The sequence below is a fragment of the Lagenorhynchus albirostris genome, chromosome 19 (assembly GCF_949774975.1).
Source record: "Lagenorhynchus albirostris chromosome 19, mLagAlb1.1, whole genome shotgun sequence".
Classification (NCBI taxonomy): domain Eukaryota; kingdom Metazoa; phylum Chordata; class Mammalia; order Artiodactyla; family Delphinidae; genus Lagenorhynchus; species Lagenorhynchus albirostris.
This window is the reverse complement of record NC_083113.1, coordinates 30062293-30077658: the sequence shown is the minus strand read 5'-3', so window position 1 is coordinate 30077658 and position 15366 is coordinate 30062293. Positions and strand designations below refer to the sequence as shown.

At 36.4% G+C, this 15366-nt stretch overlaps 1 protein-coding gene across 2 annotated transcripts in view; it reads left to right on the top strand.

The window, feature by feature from the left end:
- The window catches only part of RPGRIP1L (RPGRIP1 like), a 120797-nt gene that overhangs the window by 71160 nt on the left and 34271 nt on the right, over positions 1-15366 (top strand). For both annotated transcript variants that reach the window (XM_060130206.1, XM_060130207.1), the window contains exons 22-23: positions 6146-6329; positions 14880-14964. In XM_060130206.1, the coding sequence (XP_059986189.1) occupies positions 6146-6329; positions 14880-14964 (269 nt within the window). The remainder of the gene's footprint in view (positions 1-6145; positions 6330-14879; positions 14965-15366) is intronic.

Here is a 15366-nt window from a genome sequence, read left to right as displayed (position 1 = left end):
GCAGGCTCAGTAGTTGTGGCACATGGGCTTAGTTGCTCCGTGGCATGTGGGATCTTCCCAGACTCTGGGTCGAACCCATGTCCCTTGCACTGGCAGGCAGATTCTTAACCACTGCACCACCAAGGAAGTCCCAGTTTGACTTTTTTTTTTTTTAATTTTTATTTATTTTTTTGCTGTGTTGGGTCTTCGTTTCTGTGCGAGGGCTTTCTCTAGTTGTGGCAAGCGGGGGCCACTCTTCATAGCGGTGCGCGGGCCTCTCACTATCGCGGCCTCTCTTGTTGCGGAGCACAGGCTCCAGACATGCAGACTCAGTAGTTGTGGCTCACGGGCCTAGTTGCTCCGCGGCATGTGGGATCCTCCCAGACCAGGGCTTGAACCCATGTCCCCTGCATTAGCAGGCAGATTCTCAACCACTGCGCCACCAGGGAAGCCCCCCTGCAGTTTGACTTTTTGAACCAACTATTTTGAGCTTGTCTTAGAGCTCACTTCAATTAAACTTTTATTCTTAAGGGGCGTAGACATAGATCATCACCTTCCATTTCCATTTTGTGTCTATTGTTTTGTTATAAAGTACCAGGTTCTACATACCTTGGCTCCTATAGGTAAGCTTTAATTATATTTATTTACACACACACATACACATATACAAAGTATTTTTATGCTGATAAAATAATACTCATGTAAACTTATATACCATTTGGGAAGTAACTTGATAATCCTACGAAGTTGACTTTCTCATACGTATCACCCAGCAATGCCAAGAGAACCACTCGCATACGCAAGAAAACATAAAAGGATGTTCAATGCAACATTCTTTGTAACAGCAAAAATTTTTAAACAACTTAATTGTTCATCAGTAGAGAAATAAATAGACTAGAGATTATATAGACAATATAAATAGAATTCTATACAACAGTTAATATTAATGAATTAGATTTTAATTATAGCCATGAATAAATCTCAAAAATATAGTATTGAGTGAAGAAATTGCAGAATGCTTAATAGACAATGATACCATTCATATAAAATCTAAAAACAGAAAATAATATGTTGTTTATATATATATGCATACATAGTAGAAAATATAAAAGCTTGTTTGGGAATGATACACACCAACTTCAGGATAGTGGTTACCTCTGGGGGAAATGAGGAAGAAGGGGAAAGGAATTGGGAGGGGGCGCTTTTCCCTGTATCCGAAATATTTTATTTCTTCCACAGTAACAGCAAAAAGATTTAAATCAGATACAGCAAAAAGGTAACATCTGTTTAAGATGTTGAGTACTTGAATATGCCAAATTATTTTCTTTATAGTTTAAAAAGTTAAAGAAATGCTTATTCACTGTAGAATTAAGAATGAAATAAAACTCACATGCAATCTCACCATAGTGAGATTTAAATCTAACTGACTGAAGCAAGTTCCAAACCTTTATCAGAGGCTATTCTCAGTTAAGCAATACTGTGTTTAAGGGCTGTCAAGTTGAATTAGTTTTTAGAAGCCTAACAATCCAACCCCATTGTGGCTGCTGTGATGGTTGAAACCAGAGGAAGAATTCAGCATGATCTTCTGAAGTACAACATAAAAAATTTAAGCATGCCAATAAAAGCCCAAGTAAATACTATAGAGAAATATGGCCTAAAATGTGAATTATAACATCAGTCAGGAAGCAGTAGTGGAATTGAGCCAAAATCATGAGAACTCTTAATGTTTTTTTTCTCTGAGAGTAATACAAGCTGTCATCACATTTCTAGATCATTCAATCACATAAAGTATAGTGTCCATCTATACAGACAACTAAAAAGAAGTTGCACACAGTTCTTATTTGAGTGATTTCTGTTACTGCTGTTCACCACAATCAGAAATTTTAAATGCTCTTTTTATATGTTGATGCTGACATCTCGCTAACTAGGGAAGCTAATAGGATAACTGGTGAAGAGGACACAAACAGTACTGAGAAGTAGCATCACACCTAGTAACATGTTCACACGCATAGAAAAGAAACAAAACAAGAAAAGCCCAAAGCCTGTCCTGGCTGGCTAACTTATGTATGAGCAGGGTGTAATACAGAGGTAGTAATCCTGAACAGACATTATTCTGCATCCGTCTAAAAGACTATGTTTCAGTCGCTGTCATTTGAAACAGTATATTGTTACCCCTTCCAGTTCTCCTAATTGAAATTTTTTTAGTATTTTATTATGAAAAATTTCAAACATACAGAGAAGTTGAGCTCACAACAGTACCCTACCCCTAGATTCTACAAAATTGATCGGTGTTTGTAATAGTATTATTTAATTAAAATCTAGAATGGCAAGATTTCTATACATTTTTCAACAGTTAATAATCACCAACTTCCCAAAACTTAGTAGATACAATCAATATTTGTTAAAGGTGAAAACACTGATAATTGCAGCCTCACATATTTCTGGCAATATATAAAAGATATTCTGAATAGATAGAGGACATTCAGCGTCCCTTGACTCTATATCATTAAGTATTTATTGAGAGCCAGATCCTAGAGAGGATGTTAAATAGCAAAAGATGAATAAGTTATGGTCCTGGCCTCCAGGAACTCACAGTCTACAGAGAGAGGCACATATGTAAACAAATCCATGCAATACAATGTGACTAAAAAGTGCAGTGAGGGCCCAGAAGAGGAAGCAACTCAGTCTTGGAAATCAGTAGTGCACTCATAAAAGGAGTACATGCATGGCCCAGGGCCTCACATAAGTGGAATTCTGTCTGATAGAGAAGATTTCAGATGCAAAAGCTCAGCAATATTAACAGTACACCACAGGTCTGGGGAAATAGCGAGAGTGTAGGGTAATTGGATTTCAAGCAGAAATGTGATACCTGATTTGTTTTTAGGGAAAGAACTCTGCCACCAGAAGAAGAGTTGAGGCTGCAGGCAAGCAAGTAGACAGGCAGGAGTGCCTCACCTCTCTTACAGCCATGAGAATGGAGCCTTTTTTTTTTTTTGAGTGTGTACTGCATAATCACACCAGTGATGCAATAAGCAAGATAATAGTCCCTCTATAACTGAACTTAGAGCCTCGTACCACCCACCTGTCTGCTTACAGTTCTGCCAACCAGTTATTTTTTATGATTCCTTCTGATTTCTCCCTTCTTACTTTATAAAACTACTTTCTAATACTAGGAAACTGTTGAATTAGTTCCTTCCTCAGATCATGTGAGAACATAAAGAAGGAGTTTCTCTAGAGATAAAAATGAGAAAAAAAGAAAAAAAACGCATCTTGTTTTGTGTTTATATCTCCAGTAGCTGACACAGTGTTGAAATATCTTAAGCTTTCTGTAGCTCAGTGAAACATTGAAATATTTAGGAAGTAAAGTGAACAGGAATGAGTGATCTATAGGATATGGTGGATGTGAAAATGGAGATTTGCAAGAATGGCTCCAGGGTCTCCTGGTTCTGGGTGACCAGGTGGATGGTGATGTCATCACCTGAGATAACAAATATCTAGAGGATGAATGAGACTGGGGGAGAGAAGAGATCATGAGTTCATTTCTGACAGTAAGTTGGAGTTGTCTGCTAGTCAGTTGATGTGCTTCTTAATCTTGAAAATCTTCGTATATAATCTAGTTTGAACTTTTGATTCACAGAGCCATGAGAACAACCAGAATTGTTCCAGCGTTGAAAAATAAGTTGGCTAGCCCAATTAGCCAAAATTTATAATGTTTAGAAATTGTTTATTCAGGGTGTGCTTCCCTAGATATATACTGTTTGGAACTTATCCCTTTTTGGATTTATTTTAGCTTGATTCATGTAGCATCAAAGGAACAAAGAAGTGATAACTAATAACTCTGTCAGTTAAGTTAGAGAATTAAAAAGGACATGCTAGAGGTAATGAGGCTGGGTCAGGGTGGGGAGAATAACAGAAAAAAAAGAAGAAAAAATCTAGACCAGAAAGAAGATAGACATCCTAAAAATAATTTTAAAGCTTTTTTTTTCTTTTTTGGTTCGTACAGTGGGTTTTCTTTTGCTTTACTTGGTTTCGGTATTTTGTTTGTCTGACTGTGATCCAAGTATCTACATTTATTTAGAATTCTACTTTGTACGTAGGCTTATTTGACAGCCCAAGTTCGTTCTTACAGTAACGCAAGTTTTCATATGGGGATTGTACAGTTAATATATTATTAATTTAAAAACCACTTAAATAAATTTTGTTCCCCTGCTATTTAAAAGTTAATTTGTCTCTTCATTGGGTTCTGTGATAAATTTTAAATTCCTCTCCTCACAATGTAGAAATAACCATGTATATACCTCTTTTGCCTTTTTATAGCTATTTTCTAAAAATGATTCTTTTGTGCAGAAGCAGGAATGTTTTATGCTATTGTCATAACAATTCTAAGTTTGTCAAATTACAAGTTATGTAAAAGACTTAATTATGCACTGTGCTGCAGTTGAGCCAGAATTATAAAATATGTGTGTGCGTGCTATTTTGACAACCACAATACATTTTAAGGAAAAATAATATCATTTAAAATACTTTCTTTACCATGTTAGTCTTTGGCAAGCAGAGAAGGGCTTTTCTGAAGTGAGATTAGACAATAGAGCCAACTTCATTTTTTATGCACGTGAACGGAGAGGGCTTGAGGTTATTAGTTGAAACCGAGTAACCTTTCCAGGCTTTCATCTCTTTCTTTTCAAATTTGAATATGAAAAGCATATTCAAGTCAAAGACCATCACTTTAATGACATTTGGCAGTTATTTGATTTATTAGGTTTTAGAAAAAATTTTCCTTTAAATATTTCATCATACTATGCTAATCCTAGTAATATTGCCAGCTGCAGCCTTGTACCTGTATTAGTGGAGACAGAATGGTGTGGAATTTTCTCTGTCATCCTAGTAAAATTTCCATGAATCTACTGAATAATAAAATAACCTTATTGAAATATTCAGATTTAGGTTTTTAGTTAAAGTGTCTTAGAATACATAATAAAAGAAAATGTCTTTTGAAAGAAGGGGGTAAAATTACTTCATCAAATATTGAGGGGGTTTGCCAGCAATGGAAATTGTTCTTTATGGGAATATTTTTACAATAGGGTACCTATGCTTTTCAATTTGATTAATTATATTATATACTTTGAAATATCAAAATAATAATCACTATGGTGAATTTACATACTGATTTACATCTGACAATGAATTCCTAAAAGTTGGTTATATAAGCAGGTCTTAGTATCAGGATTTTTAATTATTATTTTAAGTTATATAATTTATAGTAGGATGCCTCTGAATTTAATAAAGAGAGATTTAGTAAGGGGGAATAAAGAACAAATTTTAAATTGTAAACATTTAAAATCAAATGTAAACATTTAACCGAGGAATTATCTTAGTGTGATCTAATTTTTAAGTCATAGTCTATCATTTGTTTTAAATTATTACTCAAGGAAACATATGTGACTCTCATATAATGTTTGTGACACCAAAATCTATTAAATAAGGATTGAGATGAAAATTACACAAATATATATTTTTAGTTAATTCTGTAAAAATGAGATAAAAATAGATTAAAGAAAATGGGTTAAATTCGATAAAAATTTTCTTTCTTTTGTTTGAAAACTTACTACTTATTGAATGAAATATGTTATGGCAGAATATATAAGTGAATGAACTGTAGCCCTAGTTAATATGGATTCGCGTAGCTACTTATGTTAGCATAGTAGCCATACAGTATTCAACAGGCTTTGATCTCTGAATAACCAAAACTTTCTCAGGTACCGTAGAGTAAATAAAAGCAGTGACAAACATGTATTTCATTACATAGTTTGAAACAAGGCCAACTGATACATGTCATTCTGAGAGTAATCGGAGATGAAGATCTCATAATCTTCATTCCTGATGGACTACTAGTGGGGTATTTATAGCCTCAAATGTAAATCAGGAGACTATTGCCATGACACTGTTAACTTCAAACCCTGGGGCATTAGAAGCTCATTCTCCCTCTCTCTGTCGTGAATAATCTATCATGTGTAACTAGACAGTAGGGTACAATACCTTCCAAAAAAGAAATCAGTGAAGGCCACTGCCTTTATGTTTTATTTAAAATTGATAGTGGAAAAGAGTGAAGGATTTTTTGTTCGTTTTATTTGTTCTGTATCTTTTTTTGTTTTTGCTCTTTAAACAGCCATCAGAAAAAATTCGGATTGAGATCATAGCTCTAAGCCTTAATGATTCTCCAGTAACTGCAGATGATACTATCCAGCGACTATTCATTGAGTGCCGATTCTACAGTCTTCCTGCTGAAGAGACACCTGTGTCACTTCCAAAACCCAAGAGTGGGCAGTGGGTCTACTATAACTATAGCAATGGTAGGTATGGTATTTATAGTATAAACTTTTGTCTATGAAGGAAGGAAGCCAAAGGAACAGGGAAAAATTACATTTCTCTAATGTTCACATAAAATCATGGAAGTGTTGTCAGAATAGACTAATAAAAGTCAAACCTGTAGCATAAGGATTAAGAAATTAAATTTAAGGTACAGTTGGCCCTCTGTATCCATGGTTCCACATCTTCAGATTCAACTAAAATACGTTGGAAAATACTTGGGGAAAAAAATTCCAGAAAATTCCAAGAAGCAAAACTTACATTTGCCATGCATCAGTAACTATCTGCATAGTATTTACATCTATTTATATGATATTAAGTTTTATAAGTAATCCGAGATGATTTAAAATATACAGGAGGATGTGCACAGGTTATATATGCAAATACTACACCATTTTATATAAGGGGCTTGAGCACCCTCAGATTTTGATATCTGCGAGGGTCCTGTAACCAATCCCCCTCTGATACTGAGGGACAGCTGTAATGCTACAGTTAAAAGAAAACAAAAACAGTGGGAAAACAATGTTTCTAGATGTTCCTGCTATATCATAGAAAAATGCCACCTGTGTCTACAATTGAATTTAATTGAAAAATATGGTATTTCAAGGAGAATAAAACTACTAGTTTCTTTATCATATGATTCTAACAATTTAATGGCCTAATTATTTCTGCATTTCTGCTCAATGTCATCACATAGATGTTTTTACAATATACATGTATATCTCTCCCAGTCTCTAGATGCTCAGGATTTTAATTGAGTGATATAAGTTCTTAAAATACTTTTTCATTTTCTACCCACACATCCCTTCATAGCAGTAGGCAGGTGTTCTCTTTTAGGGCTTTACCTATCAGCTAGTTGATATGAAAGTCTGCTAGACCAGTATAGACCCAATAGGCACCCTGTAAATTCTTAGATCAACCAACCTTAAGACGTTTTTAAGGACAGTATATATCAGCGTATAATTAGAGGGGAGTAAAAAGATCATATCAAGCTGCCATGACCCTAAGTTAAAAGTGCTTATTAAGCTCTTCAAAAACCCTATATGAAAACAAACCAGAAAGATGGAGTGTTGCATTATCTTTAGCAAAACAGGCCATCTCATGCTAGTTGAACACCAATATTTTTTCCTCACTAGTTTTATAAATTTCTTTTTTTTTCTTTTTTTTCTTTTTTTTTTGCGGTACGCGGGCCTCTCACTGCTGTGGCCTCTCCCGTTGCGGAGCACAGGCTCCGGACGCGCAGGCTCAGTGGCCATGGCTCACAGGCCCAGCTGCTCCGCGGCATGTGGGATCTTCCCGGACCGGGGCACGAACCCCTGTCCCCTGCATCGGCAGGCGGACTCTCAACCACTGCACCACCAGGGAAGCCCTATAAATTTCATTTTAATCAACATGTATAATCATTCTATTGTACCACTAGGATTACAAATGCTCATGGTTTGTTTGTTTGTTTTGCAGTTGGCATTTTTAGAAACATGCTCATTGCTTGAAATAGTAATCATGAGTATCCAGAGATCTGGTCTAGTCTTCCTCGTATCTACAGTTCTTACTAGTTACGAGAACTTGGGCAACGTGTTTCAATTTCGTGATTCCCTGTCTTATCTGTTGAATAAGGTGCTAAGAACCCTTCCAGCTCAGATTCTATAATTCTGTGATAACAGGTGGGTTGAGAAGTCACATGGGAAATAAATAACGTGGTCAGGACAAGAATCTGATTTCTCCTTCCTGTCATTGACTTGATCTAATAGAACATTTCCAAAAATATTTTCTCAAGCTTCCTAGAGATCTTTTAACTGCAAAGTATCAGAAAAGTAAGCCATAATTACGATATTATTATTAATGAAAAAACTCTTTAGTCAACTAATTTTTTTAAAAATATTCCTCAAATTTTTTAAATTATTATTTCTTCTTTTTTTTTCTTTTTTTGGCTGCGTCAGGTCTTAGTTGCAGCACGTGGGATCTTTCCTTGCAGCGCACAGGCTTCTCTCTAGTTGTGGCGTGCGGGTTTTCCCTCTCTAGTTGTGGTGCATGGGCTCCAGAGCACATGGGCTCTGTAGTTTGCAGCGCGCAGGCTCTCTCATTGAAGCACGCGAGCTCAGTAGTTGTTCAGTGTGGATTTAGTTGCCCCATGGCATGTGGGACCTTAGTTCCCTGACCAGGGATTGAACCCACGTCCCCTGCATTGGAAGGCGGATTCTTTACCACTGCACCACCAGGGAAGTCCCTAGTCAACTAATTTTAACGAAGGTACCACCCAAGAAAAGAGACAAGCCCTTCTGGTTTTTGTATTATTTGTTGTAAAGGGCAGCAGTAGACTGGTTGGACTGACAACAAAATTGTTTTTTAGAAATTGGTTGTACATTGAGACACTTGGCCATGCAGCAGAACAGAGGTTTCCATTTGCTTAAGGAGCAATGCAAATCATTCTTTGGATGAAACCTGTGACACATGCTCAAGTATCCTGAATTTTGTACATTCTCACATGGTGACCTAGGTCTGTTTGAGGCTTTTTGTTGGTTTATTGGTTGGTTGGTTGGCATTGATTTGGTTGTTTTAAATGTTTTCCTTTTACTGCAAGATACCCTACTATCTAAATGGTATTTTAAGAGTTGCTTATGTTTCTAATGAATTAGTCATTTGATATCAACAAGTAAACCAGTAATCTATTAGAATTTAATTCATTAGAAGTGTTTACTGTACCTTTCTGCAGCTTCTATTCCTACCTATTGAGATTTGACTATGTAGAATTTTCAAGGTTAACTGAAAATAATTTTAAGGATATTTATCTGATGGGAAGGGAGAGGACTGTACTTTGTGCTTAGAAGCAAATTAATGCTGTTTTATATCTACTGTATCTGAAAAAATGAAGTCCTAGATCATCAGCAAATTTGAGAAATAACATTAACCTTGGAGAGGGTTTATTTTTCACTTAAGTAGGACATACTGAAAGTGTTTATTTTTAAATTACTATGTTTGCATCTCCTTCATTGCAGGAGAATCTCCTTGAATCTTTGGTTAATAAGTAACTATCTCACTCATCTAATTATTGTAATGATTAACCATTCACTTGTTATTTGATATAAAAGGTCAATGTAAATGTAGGCTTACATCTTCCAAATCTTATTAAATGTTAATGAAAGTACTTTTATTTCCAAACTGACGTTTTAATTGAGACAGAAAATTTAAAGGACAGTTAGTACATGCTGGCTTCTATCTGAACACCATACCAGGCGAGAGGTTAACCAAACCTTGCAATGATTTTTACCCTGCATTATGACTTGAGTCTATTCAAAAGGGATTTGTATACTGAGGCCTAAATTAGGTACATAAAATGAGAGGTTTAGACTAGTGATCCCCAGGATTATGCATAGCCTGATTCAGTCTCTTTATTAAGAGGTGTTAATACCAGTTTCACATAGACGAAATATATATCTTTTTAGGGCTACTAATAGTAGAAGAAAAAAGAAAAGAATCAACGTTGAATTAACTTGCTAGACACTGGTAGCAAGAACAAAACATTTGTATTTTATTGGGCTTGAAAAATTTGCTTGGAGAACGCTGAGAAAGCAAGAAAATAGTTTGGAAAAGAATAAGATTAATGGTAGGTCTACAGAATGTTGTCTGGGCTGAATAAAGTCTTCTAGGGAGTTGACAGTGGGAAGAAAAAAGATTAATGAAATCGTCCAGAGTTTTTATGAGACTTATACAGATCTAGGCCTTTAGTCTCTGAGCATTGAATGGTCTATCTGTTGGAACAATTAAAGTTTAATGCAGAAGATGAAAAGGATGCAGAACTTTAGATTTTTTTACTAATGGGAGGAAAAACTTGGCAAAGGTAAGGACTGGGGGGATGATAACACTTCAACACAAAAGTTATCTTCAAGGTTATCAACCCTTTATATAATTAAACCATCTGCTTCTGCCAAATGACACTGATAAAGAAAATAAGGATTTCTCCAGCCTGCAGAAGTGAGGGATGTGTTTTTAATGGTAGACAATTCAAGATCAACTCAAGTATTTGGACTACTGGTTTGTATCTTGTTTGAGACACATGCTTTCAGTAAATTTATGTCAAAATCTAGCAAGTCCTAAACAAATGTGATTTCTGATGAGAATGAAAGGTAGATAGCTTAACTTTTGGAGAGTTCTGATACATTTCATAATCACCAGAATTGCTTTTTAAAGGATGAATTTCAAGTTTTGAAATTGTAGATTTTTTTTTTAACCATCTAATTCAGAACACCAAATGGATGTCCTTGGGATCATGACCTAATTAGAGGTAACCAAAGTGTTTCTATCTCCCACATGTTTGACACAAAAAAAATGTTTACTAGTTCCTGATCCTTTTCAAAAATCAGGCAAAGGAGTGTTGGGGCCAAACGTTGGTTCTCAATGGTATCCTGACCAGCAGCAGCAGCACCTGGGAAGATATTAGAAATGCAAATTCTCAGGCCCTACCCCAGACCTGCTGAATTAGAAATTGAAGGTGAGCTCAGTAATCTGCATTTTTAACACATCCTCCAGGGATTCTGATGCGCATTAAAGACTAAGAACCATTAGACTAAATTAAGATCCCCAGTCTAGGCCCTGTTTGTGCAAGCAGGAGAGCTGTGTAGTTCTAACTTGGTACACTTTTGGAGAACCAAACTCATCAGTAAGTAGCTTGAGTTTTTTCGAAAAGGAATTTTTTTTTTTGAAGTATAGTTGATTTACAATGTTGTGTTAGTTTTAGGTATACAGCACAGTGATTCAGTTATAGATAGATAGATAGATAGATAGATGGATAGATAGATAGATAGATATCTTTTTCAGATTCTTTTCCCCTATAGCTTATTACAAAATATCCCCTATGTATAGTCCCCTATGCTATACAGTAGGCCCCTGTTGTTTATCTATTTTATATATAGTGGTGTGTATCTGTTAATCCCAAACTCCTAATTTATCCCTCCCCCTACCTTTTCCCCTTTGGTAACCATAAGTTTGTTTTCCATGTCTGTGGGTCTGTTTGTTTTGTAAATAAGTTCATTTTGATCTTGTTTTTTTTTTTTTGATTTCACATGTGAGCGATATCATATGATATTTGTCTTTATCTGGCTTACTTCACTTAGTATGATAATATCTAGGTCCGTCTATGTTGCTGCAAATAGCATTATTTCATTCTTTTTAATGGCTGAGTAATATTCCATTGTATATATGTACCACACCTTCTTTACCCATTCATCTGTCGATGGACATTTAGGTTGCTTCCATGTCTTGGGTATTGTGAATAGTGCTGCAATAAACATTGGGGTGCATGTATCTTTTCGAATTATAGTTTTCTCTGGATATATGCCCAGGAGTGGGATTGCAAGATCATATGGTAACTCTATTTTTAGTTTTTTAAGGAACCTCCATACTGTTCTCCATAGTGGCTGTACCATTTTCCATTCCCATCAACAGTATAGGAGGGCTCTTTTTTCTCCACACCCTCTCCAGCGTTTATTATTTGTGGAAAAGGAATTTTTGAAAGTGTTTAGTCAAGAGAACTGGTTAACGCTCCTGGACCAGATGTAAATATCTAAAGCAATATCCCTTTAAGAAAGAGTGAAAGGAGGGCGAGATGGCCTCTCTTGATACAGCGATGGAATTCTCTCTCACATCCCAGTCTGTGCTAACAACATGGTTGCAGCTTAAACAGCAGGAAGAGCTCTGGCTTCATGTGGAAGAAGGAGAAGGTATAGCATGGAGGTTAAGAAGGCAGGCCATGGGGCAGACCTCCCTGGATTCAAATTCTAGCTCCACCACTTTCTAACTAGGTAACCTGAGGCAAATTACTTACCTTCTCTGGGTCTGCTTAATCATCTGTAAAGTGTGGGTCAGCATGGTTCTTAACAGATGTGATTGCAGTAAGGAAAGTATTGAGTGTAGTACATAGTACATAATAAACATCGCTCAATAAATGGTGGCCATCACTATTTTTATCTTTGTCAAGAGAATAGGATATACAGTGTGCTGGTCAACTGGATGAAGCAGAAGGTGTCACAACTATACCATTTTTTTACCAATTTCAATGGTAAAGATTTTTTTAAAAAAAAGTTAAACATAGAATTGCCAAAGATTTAGCAATTGTACTTTTGGAAATGTACCCAAAAGAATTAAAAGCAAGGACTCTGACAGATGTTTGTACACCATGTTCATCACAGCGTTATTCACAATAGCCAGAAGGTGAAACCAACCTAAATATCCATCAAAAGACAAATGGATAAACAAAATGTGCTGTGTTTGTATGTATGTGTGTGTATGTGTATATACATGTACATACAGGAACATTATTGAGTCTTAAAAAGGAATGAAATCCTAACACATGCCATAGATGAACCTTGGAAACATTATGCTAATTGAAATAAGCCAGACACAGAAGGATAAATATTATATGGTTCTACTTATAAGAGGTATCTAGAATAGTCACAGTCATAGAGACAGAAGGTAAAATAGTGGTTACCAGGGGCTGAGAGGAGGAGGGAGTAGGAAGTTACTGTTGAGTGGGTGTGGTTTCAGTTGGAGATGATGATAAAGTTCTGGAGATGGATAGTGGAGATGGCTGCAAAACAGTGTGAATGTACTGAATGCCACTAAGCTGTATACTTAAAGATGCTTAAAATACTAAATTTTATGTTATGTATATTTTATCACATTAAAAAAAATTTTCAAGCTGTTGAGATTCATCAGAACTGGTCTAGTTTAATTGAAAGACTATTTGGATGCTAGACGTTGAATTCAGTCTTTTTTTTTTGTTTTAAATCACTGAGATTACCCTTGTCTTCAAGCAATGTAGACCACTATAATTAACAACACTGTATTGTGTATTTGAAAGTTGCTAAGAGAGTAAAAAAAATTGTCACCATGTGAGGTGATGGATGTTAACTCACTATGATAAACATTTTGCAATATATACATATATCAAATCATTATGTTGTACTCCTAATATTCATACAATGTTATATGTCAGTTATATCTCAGTAAAACTGAGAAAAATTATCACAAAAGAAATGTAGGCCAGTATGGCTTAAAAGCTTTAGAACTCTGAAGTCAGAAAGGATATGGTCTACCATATCTTGAATTGGTAATTAACAGCAAAAACAAAAAATTCCAATTTGGAAAAAAAAAGTTCAAATTTAGCTTGGTGTACTGGTGGCCAAATGAGGTCCCATCTCCCAGCATTAGTGGAAAAGCATGACTTTTTTTAAAAGCATGCCTTTTTAGCATTGATAAGTAAAACACTATATTTACAAAATTTACAAGAACGCTTTGTCTTTTATGATTCCTGTAAATCTCAGTAACCTGTATCATCGGTCACATTTACTAATATGGTATCGTGCAAAGAGCAAAAAGCTAAGAGCTGCTGTTTGACCTTGGTTCTTCCTTCTCTTAAACTACCAGCCCACCTCCACACAGACCTTTGTGCCTCACTCAGTGCCCAGCACGTGCCATCCCTGGCCCTCGGCTAATATTTGCTCAACTAGCCAACGATTAAATGAGTTGATAGCATCATAATTTGAGATTGAACTCAAATTGTCCAGGGAAACATTCTCAGTATGAAATATGTTTGTTCCCAACGTAACCTGGCTTTAGAACTGTCATGGTATCTTTTCACCCTTTGTGTATTTTTGATCAGGGATTATCTCTAAATTGAGATCTGGTCACAGGAGAGACTTTAACTCCAAAATGGCACCTGAAAAAGAAATGTCTTCAGAAGTTAACGCATGGCTGAAAGGCTGCCGAGCTGAGAAAAAATAATCAGAATGAAAATTAGAGTGTTCACACTCTGAGATGCCATTTTCCCAAAGTGCAGACATTTACAGTTTCACGTGTTCACTGTCTTCTTCCTGGTGGGTCTTTAGATGAGTTACCTAATCTTATATTTCAGCCAAGTAAAGTCTAACCACACTCCTGCATGCCAGCGTGAACCTTTGAAAACCAAAGATAAACTTCACACCCTAAAAAGCCTCTCTCTCTCCCTTCCACCACAGGTCTATGCCGTACCCCCAACCAACCACCAGCAAGCGTCAGTGTGTGGATTTCCTCAACCCATTGCGCTAGGATGCCTCTTTTATTGCATGTTGTGGCAGGAGAGAAGGATTAAATTACCAGGGCTGTCAGGAAGGACAAGCTCTCTGCCATACATTATCATATCACTTGCTTCTTGGGTGAAAGAAAATGCAGTAAATCCCTCAAATACAAAGCAATAAAGACCGCTGGCTTTTACTGTCACGACTGCCACTGCCATTAACAGGCAGTGACAGCGATGTGGCACTCTTAGATGTTGCTTGTATCTTTTCTGACAGTGTGCACGTAAACCTGCCAGTGACATGACATTAGATCACATGACTATTCAGATTTGATTCTGGTTTCCAGCGCGGCTTTCTTTTCCCTTGCGTACAAGTGAGGTGGTATGACTTGCGTCTCTAAAAACAGGTATTTATACAAATACAGAATGGTACTAATGTAGCATATTCCTGAGTGACTTCTTGTGGATTTTTTTTTTTTTGGTTTAGTGATCTACGTGGATAAAGAAAACAACCAAGCCAAGAGAGACATCTTAAAAGCTATACTACTTAAACAAGAGATGCCTAATAGAAGGTACATTTAAGCATTCTAAATTATCTGGCGGTTTATACAAAGTAGATCTCTGTAGCGTGGTGTGGTGGGGAAAGAAAAGCACAAGATGAGGAAGCAGAACACCTTACTTCCCTGATTCACTCAGTGTCCTTGAATGAGTATGTGACCTCTCTGGGTCTCTTTCCTCCTAGAAATATCACAGCCCTGCCTACCATACAGAGTAACTGTAAAGATCCTATCGTGCTTTGCAAACCAAAAGACTGTACAGTGTAGTATATAAAGTATCCCATTGTCAGTCAGGTATAAGTGTAAAGCACCTAACAGTGATTTCCAGGAGGGGGCGCTCTGGACTCAATGGCTGGAATATAAATTCTTGTTCTATCACTTACTAGTTGTCTGACCTCAGACAACCACCCTGTGCCT